Below are 14,939 nucleotides of genomic sequence, written 5' to 3' on the forward strand. Positions count from 1 at the left end.
TTCCTCCAACTGCCCTGGGCCAGAGAGGCATATGGCATCGGGGCTCAGAGCGAAGTTTACCCGAAGGGACTGGTGAATGGAGCAGTTCCCTGGAGCCAGCGGAACCTGGCTCTGCCCTAGCCCCCATTTCTGCCCCCACTTCGCCTTGGGGAGGAGACTCTGCCTGCCCCGCGCTACTCTCCCTCCCAGTGGTGAATCCAGCATGGTAAGGAGTGGAGCAGAGGAGTGAGGAGCGGAGCTGAGTGGCCCCTGTGCAGCTGAGAGGTAACCTACCACTGGTAAGTGTCCCGCACTGGCCCTGGTGCCTCTGTAGCAGAAAGCCCCTTTTCCTCTTGCCTGCAGTTGCTCTCCCCTCCTTGGATATGTTTTTCCTCTTCTACCTTTTCTTCCTTCCTCTTTCTTTCACTTTAAGATAAGGAATTGTGTTTTGAGTATGTGTGCATTTTGTATCTCCCCTTGTAGTTTGGTATTTTTATCTATTTGTGTGCCATGGCATTTGTAGCTTATATTTTATACTCCTCACCTTTCAACTAAATGTGTTTTAATAAGTTATACATTGTAACAATGTTAACAAGGGCAGGAATCAAACTGCCCTTCCCTGTATCAGGCTGGCCCCTGAAAGAGTGAGTGAATCCGTGACTGAATGTGTAACACGGTAGCAGGCAGCAATTAACACCTAAGGAAACTGCAGATGAACCAACGGAAGAACTCAATAGAAGACAATGTAACAACTGGGAAATCTCAAAACGTCACTGATCAAGGGCTAGAAGCCCTGGCCTGAGTTAATCAATGCCGGGGACCAACTTTTGGGCTGAATATCTCCAGATCGACCGCTCCCAGAGCCCTATTCAAAATTCATCAACGGACTCCCAAACCTGCACGTACATGTGGATGACCCCTCGGGCTGACAGATGCCATCCAGTAGCCACTGGGGGGGGGGGGGGTCCCACGAGGGTCAACGACGCCTGGATTGGGCAAACCTGAAAACTGGGGAGTCGCCAAAAGTCTGCCAAGGACAGATAAAAAGCAGTGAAAAGTGACCCTCAGGGGCGCCCTCTTGATCTCCAACTTGACCAGCACCCGACCTGTCCAACCAGAAGGACCAGCCGGCGACCCCCATCTGGAAGATACCACGCTGAAAGAAGCCTTGACGACAGACTCCAGTGCTTGTAGGATAGGTATACCTGACTCTTGTAGCTTGCTACTGTGTGTGTGGGGACCAGCCCCAAGGTTTATGATTTAACTTCATTACAGTGTTTCAATCCGCCTAATAAACCAGAATTTTAAGGATCCCAAGTTGGACATTTGTAGCCAACACCTCCGCCACACTCCACACCCAAAGTTTATAGGAAGCCACAGCCCAGCTCCTCTCTGGGCAGGTGTGTGGCAATAAAAATTACTGTGCGGCAAGATTTTTTTTTTTTTTTTGTGCACAGCCGCACACGCGCAGCTTGGGAACCTTGCCCACAATTCCCTTTGTTCTATCCCCAAATGTTCTCACTTCACTCTTTCATTACCAGTATTTCCCTTGACTCATTCCACAAATTCTTCTTGCTTGCTTTATTTTATTTTATTTTTTTTCAAGCTTTCCACCAGTTTGCTGCCAAACAGATTAGTAAAGATTCTGTATCTGTTTTAAATTCTTCTGTATTTGGGGAAGTTCAACAACTGCTACATGGCTGCTGTTCATAAAGGAGTGACAATTAGAAAACTGGGAGTGGATGGTGCAGACAGTCAATGCAAATTGCTAGGTGTTGCAGACGTTCACTGACCATTTGCACATGCTTCAGTAGTGCTTCTGAGTGCAAGACACAAGCACTAAGTGGCATGATCAAAATGTGCTGTAAAACTAGGGCAATCAGCATTATGGCTGAAGAAATACCAGATAGAGAAGGGCACATTTTTGGAGCTGTGTGCTCTAGCCCTACAGCATAAGAGAAGTAAAATTAGAGTATTTAATGGATACCAAAATTTAATGGATTTGGACTTCTGTTGAACTGGTTAGTCTTTACAAAGGAAATTTTTGTGGCAACTGAGAACACACATTTCCCTGCTATACTCTGGCCCCATTTCATTGGACACTACCCATCCTGAGGTCACCTACCAGACTCAGAGTAAGATGATAACATCTTGCCTTATTAACTCAACACATTTTCCGATGTACTTGTCATCTCATGGCTTGCCCTACCCTAGCCCACAGATTCAGGAAGTAGTCCAGTTTGATCTGAATGACAGCCAACAAAACTGCCCACTAAAGATGGACATAATTACAAGGGATGCCCATCATTCCTCAGCAGTGGACCTTGACAAACCAGGGACTGCTGGGTTTGCCATACTGCATTCATCAACAACCTAACCACATGTCCTAGACTCACTAAATTTGGCAGTGTCAAACCTACAGCAACACTCCTAGCTAAGTATCAGGATTTGAGTTTAAAGGACACTTCAGAAAGTCTGAAATAATCGAAAAAAGATGCATAACCTTATCTGTGTCTTATGATGAAAAGGTCAGATGGAATTTTCTTTCCTGTACTACATAGATAACTTGAAAGTTAATATAATCATTCATTTTAGGCTATCTCATTCTAATCTTGGAAGCTGTATCATTAGGTTTCAAATATCTGTATTTTATTGAATCTATACATTCATAAATGGGATATTACTTACTTCAATCTCTTTAAGAGGAAACTGCTGCAACTTTTTGACAGTTTTACCTAAAAAAAGAATGAACATATAAGAAGGTGCAATGAAAACATGCTCTCTCAGTTATTTTTAAATTTAGTTTTTGTTTGGGTACTTGTAAGACAATATAAAAATAATTTATTATCAAAACAATTACTTGTTTCTGAGAATCTCAAATGTTTATATTCTTAAGGTTACTTATGGAAAATATGAAACAATACAGTGTGTGTGTGTGTATATAGGAAATAACATAAACCTTTCCTCTGAATGTGTCATATCCAAGTTAAATACATTACTCAGATTTGTAATATGTACATGATAAATACTTGCTTCTGTTCCTTGAAGATTTCTGCCACATTACATATGGACTCTGACTGTTCTGGATCACCAACAACTATAAATAAAAAGAAAATAAAGGATTTTTTTTACCTGATGGGTCACTTAGGATGATCACTGGTACACTTTCAGAAGTCACTGAAACCTGAGGACTGGTACGTGCTCTCTCTGAAATACCAGAGGCAAACTCCTGAAAGAAAAATCATGGTTTTCAATACTAAGTTAAAAAATGTCCAAAATTTTGGATTAGGATAATGTTAAATTTCTAGCATCACACAAAAAGAACTTTTTACTTCCAAATGCTATTCTCTGAAGATATGGCACCCACACTATTTTGGATCCATCCTACTATACAAAATGAGGGAGGAAATGCTCGAAGCACCAAGCCACTTGGTAGAGGGAATCTTGTATTTGACCCCAAAGCAAGTTAAGGATGGCTATGGCTTTGGCCTCCAACTATAATTTACTTTCAGAGGGACATTAGACTACTTTCACATGTGTAAAAAGTTATTTAAAAATGAATACCATAACACCTACATTACAAATGCCTTAGTACTGCAGAAGAGCCATCCACCACTATTGCAATGTGTATGTCGGAGAACATTTATGACTGGAAATGCATTTAAAATATATAAATATTTTTCTCTTACCATGTAAACCATCTGCGAGAAACAAAAAAGGTGAAGCTACTGAATTAAACTTCTTATTGTGCTGACATAACTGAAAAAAATCTGTACTTCGTTAGGCAATACCTGAGAATGTATTACTGGATAATCTTCTAAATGTATAAGGTCAGCTTTAGTTGGTTCCAGAACACTTAGTTTTTCTGTGTTAGGTTTTCTTCCCAATTCTATTTCCCAATCTGGAACTACAGCAATAACATATTCTGAGTCCATGGGTTTGAAACGAACTGAAGATGTCCTTTCCCAATTTTCTTCTGGGTTCCTAATTAATGATTTTTGAGAAACAGTTGATGTGGATGTTATAACCACTGCAGGAAGAGGATGAAGTTTTTGGTCAGATTCTGCATATTCTGAGGAACCGCCATGATGCATTTTTTCTGTAGTTTTCAGTACTTGCTCCGAAATTCTGAGGGACAGATTTGAATAATCTTTCAATTTAGTCTGTAAGTAGAAAAAATAATCATTTCATCTCTGTTAGTTACTAATACTATTTAAAGGTGAAAGGCCAAATGCAGCCAGTGATAAGGCAATTTCCACAGAAATTTGGTGCTAATTTCAATAATGAGATAAATGTTAAGGTAAGCACTGGGTGCAAACTGGTATAATGCAAGTGGTAAAGAAATCTAATTGTACCAATCTGGCAGTTGGTAGCTGTGAAAAAGAATCACAATTTTCAATTTTAAAGGCCACATTCACTTTTATGAATTTCCACCAGTGCAACAGAAGAAAACTCCATCAATTTTGTGGAGAAAGGGGAGAAAGAACAGTAAAAGCACTTAGCAAGCATATGCTAGCTAAATAACTTCCTTTTTTTTTTTTTTTAAACATTCACATAGTGCCACATAGGCTAAATTCAGCCCTAATTGAGCAGGTGCACAACTCCAAGCACCTTTAAAAGGAGCTGCAGCTCTTGAGATTTTTACACACACAAAATATTAAACAGTGGGTGCATCTACATGGGACATTTACTATGCAGTTGACTAACTAGCTGTGCTGTAAGCATCTCGGTGTCTTCAAGTGTGCCCCTATTAGACTAGAGTAAACTAATTTACTCTGCAGCAGGATAGTGCTTGGAAAATACATATACTATCCTGCTACAGAGGAAAAAAGCCTGTAGATGCTGCCCTGGCTGGCTGGGGCATGAAGGTGCTTCAGTGTGGGGGCTGCCTGCTGGCTAGCCCTGCACTACAGCACCCTCATACCCTAGCCAACCCCTCTGGCAGCACGTTGAGCTGGGGGGAGAAGCGCCCCGGGCTGGCAAGCTGACCCCGCAGGCTCCCTGGCAGCTAGGGCTGCTCCAACCCAGCCCAACGTTCTGCACATGAATAAACTCTGGAGCTTATTGCTCCAGACTTTATTACTTCTGGGCGCACATTCAAACAGCATGCCTGGGAGCAATGAACTCCAGAGAATAAGCTCCAGAGTTTATTCACATGCTATAATGGCACATGTAGATGAGTGCAATGTAAAGTACATTCATTATGCAAACCAGCAAAATACTAAATTTGTCCATTACTTAGCTACACCTTTCAGTTTAATAATCTGCATACTATTTCTGTAATAGATAAACCTGGCCTAAAGCCTGCTTTTTTGCATAATGTATCTGATTTTTTTATGATAAAAATTTGAAAGAGAAGATGACCAAAAACTTCCACTTTGACAGTATCTTAATTATTTGACTTCTAAATATCCAACATTATTGCAATCAAAACAGAAGGCACAGAAAGGAGATTAAGAATATATAAAGTTAAAATGTGGCAGAATTACAATATTTCTATTAAAGCTTGGCCTGTTCTGAATGAAGTTAATTGCTAAATTCCCAATGACTTAATTAGGGGCAAGATTGATGTCATCCTTTTCAGAGGTCCAGTCAAACTGGCATTTTTTCTGATTATATTGATTTTTATTCATTTGAAGCATTGCTGGCTTAATTTTCTTACTTTGAAGAAAAAGTATTATCCTGTTTGCAGGGGGGGAAAAACACTGAAAAATGAATGACAAATACAAGGCATCAAACTTGCATACAAAGCAAATGGTTTACAAAAAGATCCCGTGGGGCTGGCGACTAGGGGTCAGCAGCCACGCACAGGCACCTCCGGCAGCAGCCGGTGGCGAACATGGACTGCTTACAGACGCTGCTGGTGGTGTTGGTGGCAGGGTGGCGAGTGCCTTTTTGTAGGGGGCACACTGCCACACTACGTGCACCCCCTACGCGTCGCCTCTGCTTCCAGTCTTACTATTCCTTAACTATGATCATCTATTAACAGTCAGAAAGCAAGTAACAAAGCAGGAGACACATATACACAAGATACATTTTTAAAAAGGTATTGGCAATGTTGGCTACAAACGTCCAACTCGGGATCCTTAAAATTCTAGTTTATTAGGTGGATTGAAACACTGTAATCATAAACCTTGGGGCTGGTTCCCACACACACACACACACACACACACACACATATGCACACACACACACGCACACAGTAGCAGGCTACAGAGTCAGGTATACCTATCCTACAAGCGCTGGCGTCTGTTGTTGAGGCTTCTTTCAGCGTGGTGTTATCTTCCAGAAGGGGGTCGCCAGCTGGTCCTTCTGGCTGGACAGGTCTGGTCAAGTTGGAGATCAAGAGGGCACCACTGAGGGTCACTTTTCACTGCCTTTTATCTGTCCTTGGCAGACCTTGGTGACTCCCCAGTTTTCAGGTTTGCCCAATCCAGGGGTCATTGACCCTCGTGGGACTTCCCCCCCTCGGTGGCTACTGGATGGCATCTGTCAGCCCCAGGGGTCATCCGCATGTACGTGCAGGATTGGGAGTCCGTTGATGAATTTAGAATAGGGCTCTGGGAGTGGTCGATCTGGAGATATTCAGCCCAAAAGTTGGTCCCCGGTGTTGATTAACTCAGGCCTGGGCTTCTAGCCCTTGATCAGTGACGTCTAGAGATTTCCCGGTTGTTACATTGTCTTCTATTGAGTTCTTCCGTTGGTTGATCTGCAGCTTCCCAGGTGTTAATTGCTGCCTGCTTCCATGTTACACATTCAATCACGTTACACATTCAATCACTGATTCACTCGCTCTTTCAGGGCCCAGCCTGATACAGAGAAGGACAGTTTGATTCCTGCCCTTGTTAACATTGTTACAATGTATAACTTATTAAAACACATTTAGTTGAAAGGTGAGGAGTATAAAATATAAGCTACAAATGCCATGGCACACAAATAGATAAAAATACCAAACTACAAGGGGAGATACAAAATGCACACACACAAATTTTAAAACACAATTCCTTATCTTAAAGTGAAAGAGAGAGGAAGGAAGAAAAGGTAGAAAAAGAGAAACATATCCAAAGAGGGAAGAGCAAATGCAGGCAAGAGGAAAAGGGGGCTTTCTGCTACAGCAATATATTACACTATTTATTATATACCTGTCCTATTCCTTTAAGCTACTGTTTGGGAGTGAAATGGCAAAGGTCTTTTTTCACCTTGCCTAGTAGGTGTCAGACAAGCATTTCCAACCTTTCCATAATATATACAAACAAATTACTTCCAGTACCCTGCAGTAAAAAATGGTAGTCAGAGTAAACTGCTGATGGAGAAAAAAAACTTTGCCCAAAGACATGGGAACAGAATTCTACTCTTGCAAAATGTGGTATGAGATCTCTAAAATCCACTCAAGATGCACAGTTTCTCTCTCTTCTGTCAAATCTTCCAAACAACTAACCCCAAGCAAAAGAAAGAAGTACACCTGCTTCAGTCAAAGGGAGTTTTGCTATTGACTTCAATGGGGCTGTGATTTTGATGACTGAGTAAAATGACAGACTTAATCCACCTATCCTAGCTACTGCAAGGACAGAGCTAAACTGACACCTACCAGAATCTGCAGAAAAGGTTATGGGTTGTATGGGTATTTCAAAGCCTTACATATAAACACTGACAATTAATTCAATTAACAGATGATGAAATTTTAAGAAATAAATACCTTACCTCTGTTTTAAACAGATCCTCTCCCTGTAACTCTGAATCAACTTCAGATAAGAAAAACATAGTCAGAGATTGTTTATCTTGTCAATGTTTGTAATATAATGCAAAGGACTACATAACCAAGTAAAATGTGTGCATTTTAATTATCATCAACAAATTAAAGGAACATAATCTAATTGCATGAAATCAGTAAAAAGACTAATTTGCTTTGGAAATTTTAGAACCTAGCTAGACCACATGATGACAAAATCCCAAACTTCATGAAATTTCACCCAAAATCATCTACAGGCCTGTTAACAATACACTCTTTCCTTCTGAGATTTGTAATATTTTATTCTAGAAACTTTATTATAACAGTAGCAGACAAACATCATTTTCAGTGATTGAACTCTTTATATTAAGCTTAAAATGGCCTTTAATAACAGTAATTCACAGGGTGCATCTACACATGCACTTACTCCAACCTAAATTTACTCTGGTCTAAACTACTCCAAAGTAAGCATTTTTGGGCAGACATCTACACAAGTGGGGATTAAGGAGCAGATTTGCTGCTCTTTGCACCGTTTCCTGCAGCCCTGCAAAGGACCCCTGCCGCCACTGAGGGGAGCTCCACGCTCCCCCTGAGTGCTAGCCTAGGGCTGGCAGGCAGCACCAGGCCAGGAGACAGCTGCAAGGGGGGCTGCCTGCTGCCAGGGTGGGGAGGATGTCCCCCTGCCCTGGCAGCAGGGAGTTCTCCTGGCTCTGGCTCCCCAGTTAGGGTCAGGGGACATGGAAAGAGCTGCAGGGGAGGGGGCAGGTCCCCTGCCCTGAACTACCAGTCTCGTGTATCTGGCTCCCTGATTAGGGTCAAGGGACTTGGAAAGAACCGCAGGGGAGAGGCAGGTCTTGTCCCCTGCCCTGATCAGCACCTCATGTATCAGTGTCTCTGCACTTAAAAAGTGGTGACTAGGACAGCTGAACTAAAGCTTGTTCAATGAGCTTTAGTTCAAGAGCCTCTGCTACCATTTTTAAGCGTGGGGGTGCTGATATAGGAGATGCGGCAGTGCTTTAATTAGAGCAGCTTTCAGAGCCACTCTAATTAAAGTACCCCCTGGTCCCCCAACCCCAGATCACATATAAAAGTGCCATATTATTATGAATTACCTGTACAAACTTGGAAATGCATTTCACAGGCTTGAATGAAAGTCTCTAAACCACAGGGCTTTTCCCTAAATTACATGGAAAACTAATTTAAGGTTGAACTAACATCAACATTTAGAGTGCATAGTTTCAATCTGATTAGAACTACTTCTATAATCTAAAATACACCTCTTTTATTATTATATGGGCACATATACACGCGCAAATAAGCGTGACTAAATGTAATGGTTATTAAGCTAATGCGCATTAAGTAATTTTTGGTAGGTGTCTACGTGCACAGGGACTTGACACTAAAATCAGTACCGTTGGCCATGTGTAGATGAAACAAAGGGAATGTGTACACGACACTTTAAAGTGAGTTAAATGCTTTTGCACCACTTTAATGGTGTTGGTATTTGTATGTGTTGGCGGTGTATTGCGGAGTAATTCCAGCTGCTGTAGCAAATTCAGTGGTGTAATGCGCCTTACATGACGTGGGGCACAGCAAACTAAAACTCTGAGGAGGAGTTGTAGTTTGCTGCCTTACAGCCTTGGAGTGAAGCACCGGGCTCCGTGCAGCTCAGGGGCTCTGCAGGAAGCCCATGCAGGCAGCTTGGCAGTAGCCTGGGAAAGCAGGCTCTGCCAAAGATCTTTTTCTTTTTCCCCTGGAACCTGCCTACCTGCCTGAGTTGTGCAGTGACCCAGTGCTTCCCTCCACAACTGCAGTGCCCACCAGGACTGCCTGAGCTGGATGCCTGCAGGTGGGTGCCATTTGGGGGGAGGTGGGGGGAGGGGATGGACACACCACTGCCACAGAGGGAAGCACCAGCCCCCCCTGCAGCCCAGGGACTGCTCTGCCCACCGGCAGCTCACCCTATCCTCCCCTCTCCGCTACCAGAGAGGCAGGTAAGTTTGAGTGTGCGCACAACACAAGGGTTTAAAGGGCCCTAAATTGAAGCAGTGTTTTGCATTTTCAGGTATCAAATTTAGGCGCAATTAGCCTAATTCTGCCATTTTAAATGCACATTAAGGGTGTGCATGTGTAGACACGCACCTGTAATGCACAGTAAATCAGGCTAATGCGCATTAATGCATCTCGTGTAGATTCGCCCTATTATTTATAACCATTTCTACACTGGTCAAACGTTTAAACTAATGAGCAGAGAGGCTGACTTATTTTGGAGTTGTAAAAGTTTCCAAGGCACAGCAATTAAAAGTCTGGGCACTGCCCTTGCTACTTTCTATTTTAAATATATATATATAATTGTAATGTTTTCCAAACCAGATAATGCAGAAAAGCTTCTGCTTCTTTCCCCAGAAGTTTTTTGCCTCTTTTCATCCATTTCCTTGAAGTGAAATGCCTAGGAAAAGTGGAAAATGAAGTTTAGTTGTAGGTTTCTGGAGTTCTACATTATAAACACCAAAGTTTGGTATTCAATTGCTTTTGAGTGACATTTTGTAAACTTTAGATAGGAATGTCTACATGTGCCTTAACATACTCTAAATAATGCGCATTAAATCTAGTACCACTGACACATTAAATCTCAGATAGCTCTGCACTGTAACATTTCATACACTGTTAATAACATGAGGAAAACACTTTTTTACAATGAATTGATAGCAATAAGCTGTAGGAATGTCAAACACAACAAAAACACACAAAGAAAGTCTTGCTTCTTGCTTGGGATGCTTTAAGTCATCCAGGTAGCATGGACAGCAGCTTCTTGCAGCTAAATCTATGGGAGGGAAGGGGCATAGGGTGCAGATTGAAGCCCCCATGGTGAGGGAGGGATTGGGGCAGGGGCGGGCAATTATTTCAGGCGGAGGGCCACTTACTGAGTTTTGGCAAGCCATCGAGGGCTGCATGACAGGCATTCAGGGGCAGATAAATATTAATTTTCTAAATTTTTTAGGGGCCTTGCGGGCCAGATAGAATGGCCTGGCAGGCCGCATCCGGCCCACAGGCCACATTTTGCCCACCTCTGGGTTAGAGGCACTGCCCAGCCAGGGTGGTGCATGAGGCCTGGGGCCAGGGTGGGGAGTGGGACAGAGCCAGACGGGCAGGGGGGCAGCTCCTTGCCACTGAGCACACTCCCAGAGGGCTGCCCCCCAGATTTGTGCATGGGACAGGGGCAGATACAAGCTGCCCATAGCAGGCTTAGAGCTCCCCACCCTGTTGTCCTGCCCCAGGGAGCCCCATGCTGGCTGCACCACCATGGCTAGGCACCCCCTGCCCACATGGTAGCAGCGGGGGTGGTAGCTGTGTGATGTACCCTGCACTGCTGCTGGGTGGGCAGGAGATCCATAGCCAGCACAGGGGAAAGGCGACAGGGCAGGGCGCCCCAAGCCTGCAGCAAGCAGCCTGCATCCACTCCCACTCTGCTCCAGCCATGCCATTCGTTGTTGGGGGGGAGGTGGGGGAGAGAAGGAAGAGGCAGTCATGTGTCCTGCTTTTCCATTTTGAAAAGGTGGTCACCTTAGGGCAGGGGTAGGCAATGCTTTTGGCCAGAGTGCTGAAAAAACTATAACACTACCTTTTTTGTTGTGTATTCTTTTCTTGTTAAGCATGTTGTGATGACAGAGAGAGAAAGAAGAGAGAAAGAAAAAAGAGAAAAAAAGAAAGGAGTGAGAGAGAGAAACAGACACACACATGAAACACACACAGAGCAGACACACGCACACATATACACCCAGAACCAGACACACGTGCACACACAGACACACATAACTGGACACACACATGCAGACAGAAACACACAGAACCAGATATACATGCATACGCATGCATACACATACACACACATATACATACGTTTGCGTGCAGCTGGGCTGCAGGACAAAGAGTGACTTGATGATGCCCTGGGCCCTGTGCCTCCCCAGGGTGCCAGTCCCCGGACTGCAGCATGGCCTAACAAGGCCCTGGCCCAGAACCCGCCCATCAGCCAGTTGCCTCCTCCCCGAGAGCAGGAGGGTTGGGGGTGGAGTTGCTGCACTGGTCCAGGTGGGGCCCTCTGCCCCGGAGGCTGCGGCCATGTTGCACTGGGAAGGAGGCAGTGCAACAGGCTGGGAGGGGAGAGGAGTGGGGGGCAGTGCAATTCCAGCCCCTCTGCACAATCCTGGTGCCTCCAAGTGAGCCCAGGTAACCCGCTGCCCGGCCCACCTCTGGCCATGTGCGCCAGGTTGCATTCACTGACAGGGTAAGCCACCATACTGCGCTCACTCCGCTCACTTTCCCATCACTAAGCTGCACCTGCTAGAGGTGGCCCCACCCCCACGGCCTGGCCTGTCCCAGCCCAGCTGCCCCATGTGGCTGCCTTGGCCGAGGCTGAGCAAGGCCAGTTCAGGCCACAGGGGCAAGGCTGTGAAGGAATCCTGTTCCAGCCTCCTCCTCTCCCTGGGGGTAATTTGTTTCCCTGCCTCTCTCTCGCTTATGTGTCTATCACTCCAGTTGCTAAGCAACCCACTCTGCTTATGTGCCTGAGGACAGGTAAGAAGGTGGGAACTCAACCCCTCTATTGTTTTAAGCACTGACCTCATGGCATGAGGTCAGTGCTGGGAGATGAGGTCAGAAAGGTCATTCATAGATTCATAGATTGTAAGGCCGGAAGGGACCTTGGAAAATCATCAGGTCCAGCCCCCTGCACCAAGCAGGAAAGATAACTGGGGGCCAGGTGACCCCAGAAAGGTAACTGTCTAGTCTCCTCTTGAAGACAGTCGACACCCTGATTGTGAAGAAGTTTTTCCTAATGTTGAGCCTGAATTGATCTTCCAGGAGTTTGTGGCCATTACTCCTGGTTTTCCCCTCAGGTGTGCTGGTGAACAGTTGCTCACCGAGCCCTTGATGTACTCCCCTAGTGTAGCGGTAAGCTGCTACCAGGTCCCCTCTCAGCCTTCTTTTCCTCAGGTTGAAGAGTCCCAGAACCCTCAGCCTTTCCTGATATGGCTTGCCTTTTAAGACTCTGATCATACAGTTGACTCTTCTTTGGACTCTCTTAAGCTTGTCCATGTCCTTGTTAAAGTGTGGCACCCAGAACTGGATGCAGTACTCCAGCTGCGGTCTCACCAGTGCTGAGCAGAGTGGAAGAATCATCTCCTTGGCTTTGCTGCAGATGCATCGATTGATGCATGCCAGAGTATTATTTGGCCTACTGGCTACAGCATCGCACTGCCAGCTCATATTCATACTGTGGTCTATTATTACCCCCAGGACCCTTTCATTCGTGGTGCTAGTCAGTTGGTACTGCCAAGCTTGTAGGTGTGTTGGGGGTTGCTTGTCTCGAGGTGGAGCACTTTCCATTTCTCAGCATTGAACTTCATCAGGTTCCCATCTGCCCAACTTGCTAGCCTGTCTAGGTCCACCTGTAACTGTAACCTATCTGCAAGTGTGACCACCCTTCCCCATAACTTGGTGTCATCTGTGAACTTGGCCAGTGAGCTCTTCATCCCCACATCCAAATCGTTAATAAAGATGTTGAAAAGTACTGGACTGAGCCCTGACCCCTGCGGGACACCGCAGCCCACTTCTCGCCAAGAGGACACAGATCCATTCACTACGACTCTCTGGGTCCTATCCTGCAGCCAGTTTCTTACCCACCTGACTGTCTCGGAGTTAAGACCATAATCCTCCAATTTTCTTGCGAGGACATCGTGTGATACTAGATCAAAGGGCTTTTAGAAGTCTAGGTATACAATGCCAACCTGTTCGCTCGTGTCCAGGTGATGAGTTACCTGGTCATAGAAGGAGATGAGGTTCATAAGGCAGGACCTGCCTGCGATGAAGCCATGCTGGCTGTCATTCAGAATCTTATCTTCTGCAAGCTTATTGCAGATCGATGCTTGATGAACTTTTCTAGGAATTACCCTAGGATGGAAGTTAGGCTGATTGGCCTATAGTCACCTAGGTCTTCCTTCCTGCCTTTCTTGTGGATGGGCACAACATTGGCCCTCTTCCAGTCCTCAGGGGCTTGTCCAGAACACCATGAGTTGTGGAAGAGTTTTGCCAGGGGTTCCACAGTGACTTTGGCCAGCTCCTTCAGCACTCTCAGATGAAGATCATCCGGTCCTGCTGACTTTGTACCAGAAAGTCCCTTTTCCTCTTGCCTGCAGTTGCTCTCCCCTACTTGGATATGTTTTTCCTCTTCTACCTTTTCTTCCTTCCTTCCTCTTTCTTTCACTTTAAGATAAGGAATTGTGTTTTGAAATTTGTGTGTGTGCATTTTGTATCTCCCCTTGTAGTTTGGTATTTTTATCTATTTGTGTGCCATGGCATTTGTAGCTTATATTTTATACTCCTCACCTTTCAACTAAATGTGTTTTAATAAGTTATACATTGTAACAATGTTAACAAGGGCAGGAATCAAACTGTCCTTCCCTGTATCAGGCTGGCCCCTGAAAGAGTGAGTGAATCAGTGATTGAATGTGTAACATGGAAGCAGACAGCAATTAACACCTGGGAAGCTGCAGATCAGCCAACGGAAGAACTCAATAGAAGACAATGTAACAACCGGGAAATCTCTAGACGTCACTGATCAAGGGCTAGAAGCCCAGGCCTGAGTTAATCAATGCCGGGGACCAACTTTTGGGCTGAATATCTCCAGATCGACCACTCCCAGAGCCCTATTCAAAATTCATCAACAGACTTCCAAACCTGCACGTACATGCGGACGACCCCTGGGGCTGACAGATGCCGTCCAGTAGCCACCGAGGGGGGGGGGGGGGGGGGGGGGGGGGGGGGGGAGTCCCACGAGGGTCAACAACCCCTGGATTGGGAAACCTGAAAACTGGGGAGTCACCAAGGTCTGCCAAGGACAGATAAAAGGCAGTGAAAAGTGACCCTCAGGGGCGCCCTCTTGATCTCCAACTTGACCAGACCTGTACAGCCAGAAGGACCAGCTGGCGACCCCCTTCTGGAAGATAACACCACACTGAAAGAAGCCTCGACTGGCCATCGATGGCAGACTCCAGTGCTTGTAGGATAGGTATACCTGACTCTGTAGCTTGCTACTGTGTGTGTGTATGTGTGTGCATGTGTGTGTGTGTGTGTGGGGACCAGCCCCAAGGTTTATGATTGAACTCATTACAGTGTTTCAATCCGCCTAATAAACCAGAATTTTAAGGATCCTGAGTTGGACATTTGTAGCCAA

At 45.1% G+C, this 14,939-nt stretch overlaps 1 protein-coding gene across 2 annotated transcripts in view; it reads right to left on the bottom strand.

Annotated features, from left to right (window-relative positions):
* Positions 1 to 14,939, bottom strand: part of C2CD6 (C2 calcium dependent domain containing 6) — a 72,921-nt gene that overhangs the window by 14,903 nt on the left and 43,079 nt on the right. For both annotated transcript variants that reach the window (XM_059727070.1, XM_019492357.2), the window contains 5 exons: positions 10,079 to 10,157; positions 7,681 to 7,721; positions 3,771 to 4,142; positions 3,112 to 3,208; positions 2,668 to 2,714 (listed from right to left, as the gene is read on the bottom strand). In XM_059727070.1, coding sequence (XP_059583053.1) covers positions 2,668 to 2,714; positions 3,112 to 3,208; positions 3,771 to 4,142; positions 7,681 to 7,721; positions 10,079 to 10,157 — 636 coding nt within the window. The remainder of the gene's footprint in view (positions 1 to 2,667; positions 2,715 to 3,111; positions 3,209 to 3,770; positions 4,143 to 7,680; positions 7,722 to 10,078; positions 10,158 to 14,939) is intronic.

The sequence above is a fragment of the Alligator mississippiensis genome, chromosome 4, assembly GCF_030867095.1.
Source record: "Alligator mississippiensis isolate rAllMis1 chromosome 4, rAllMis1, whole genome shotgun sequence".
NCBI classification, from domain to species: Eukaryota; Metazoa; Chordata; order Crocodylia; family Alligatoridae; genus Alligator; species Alligator mississippiensis.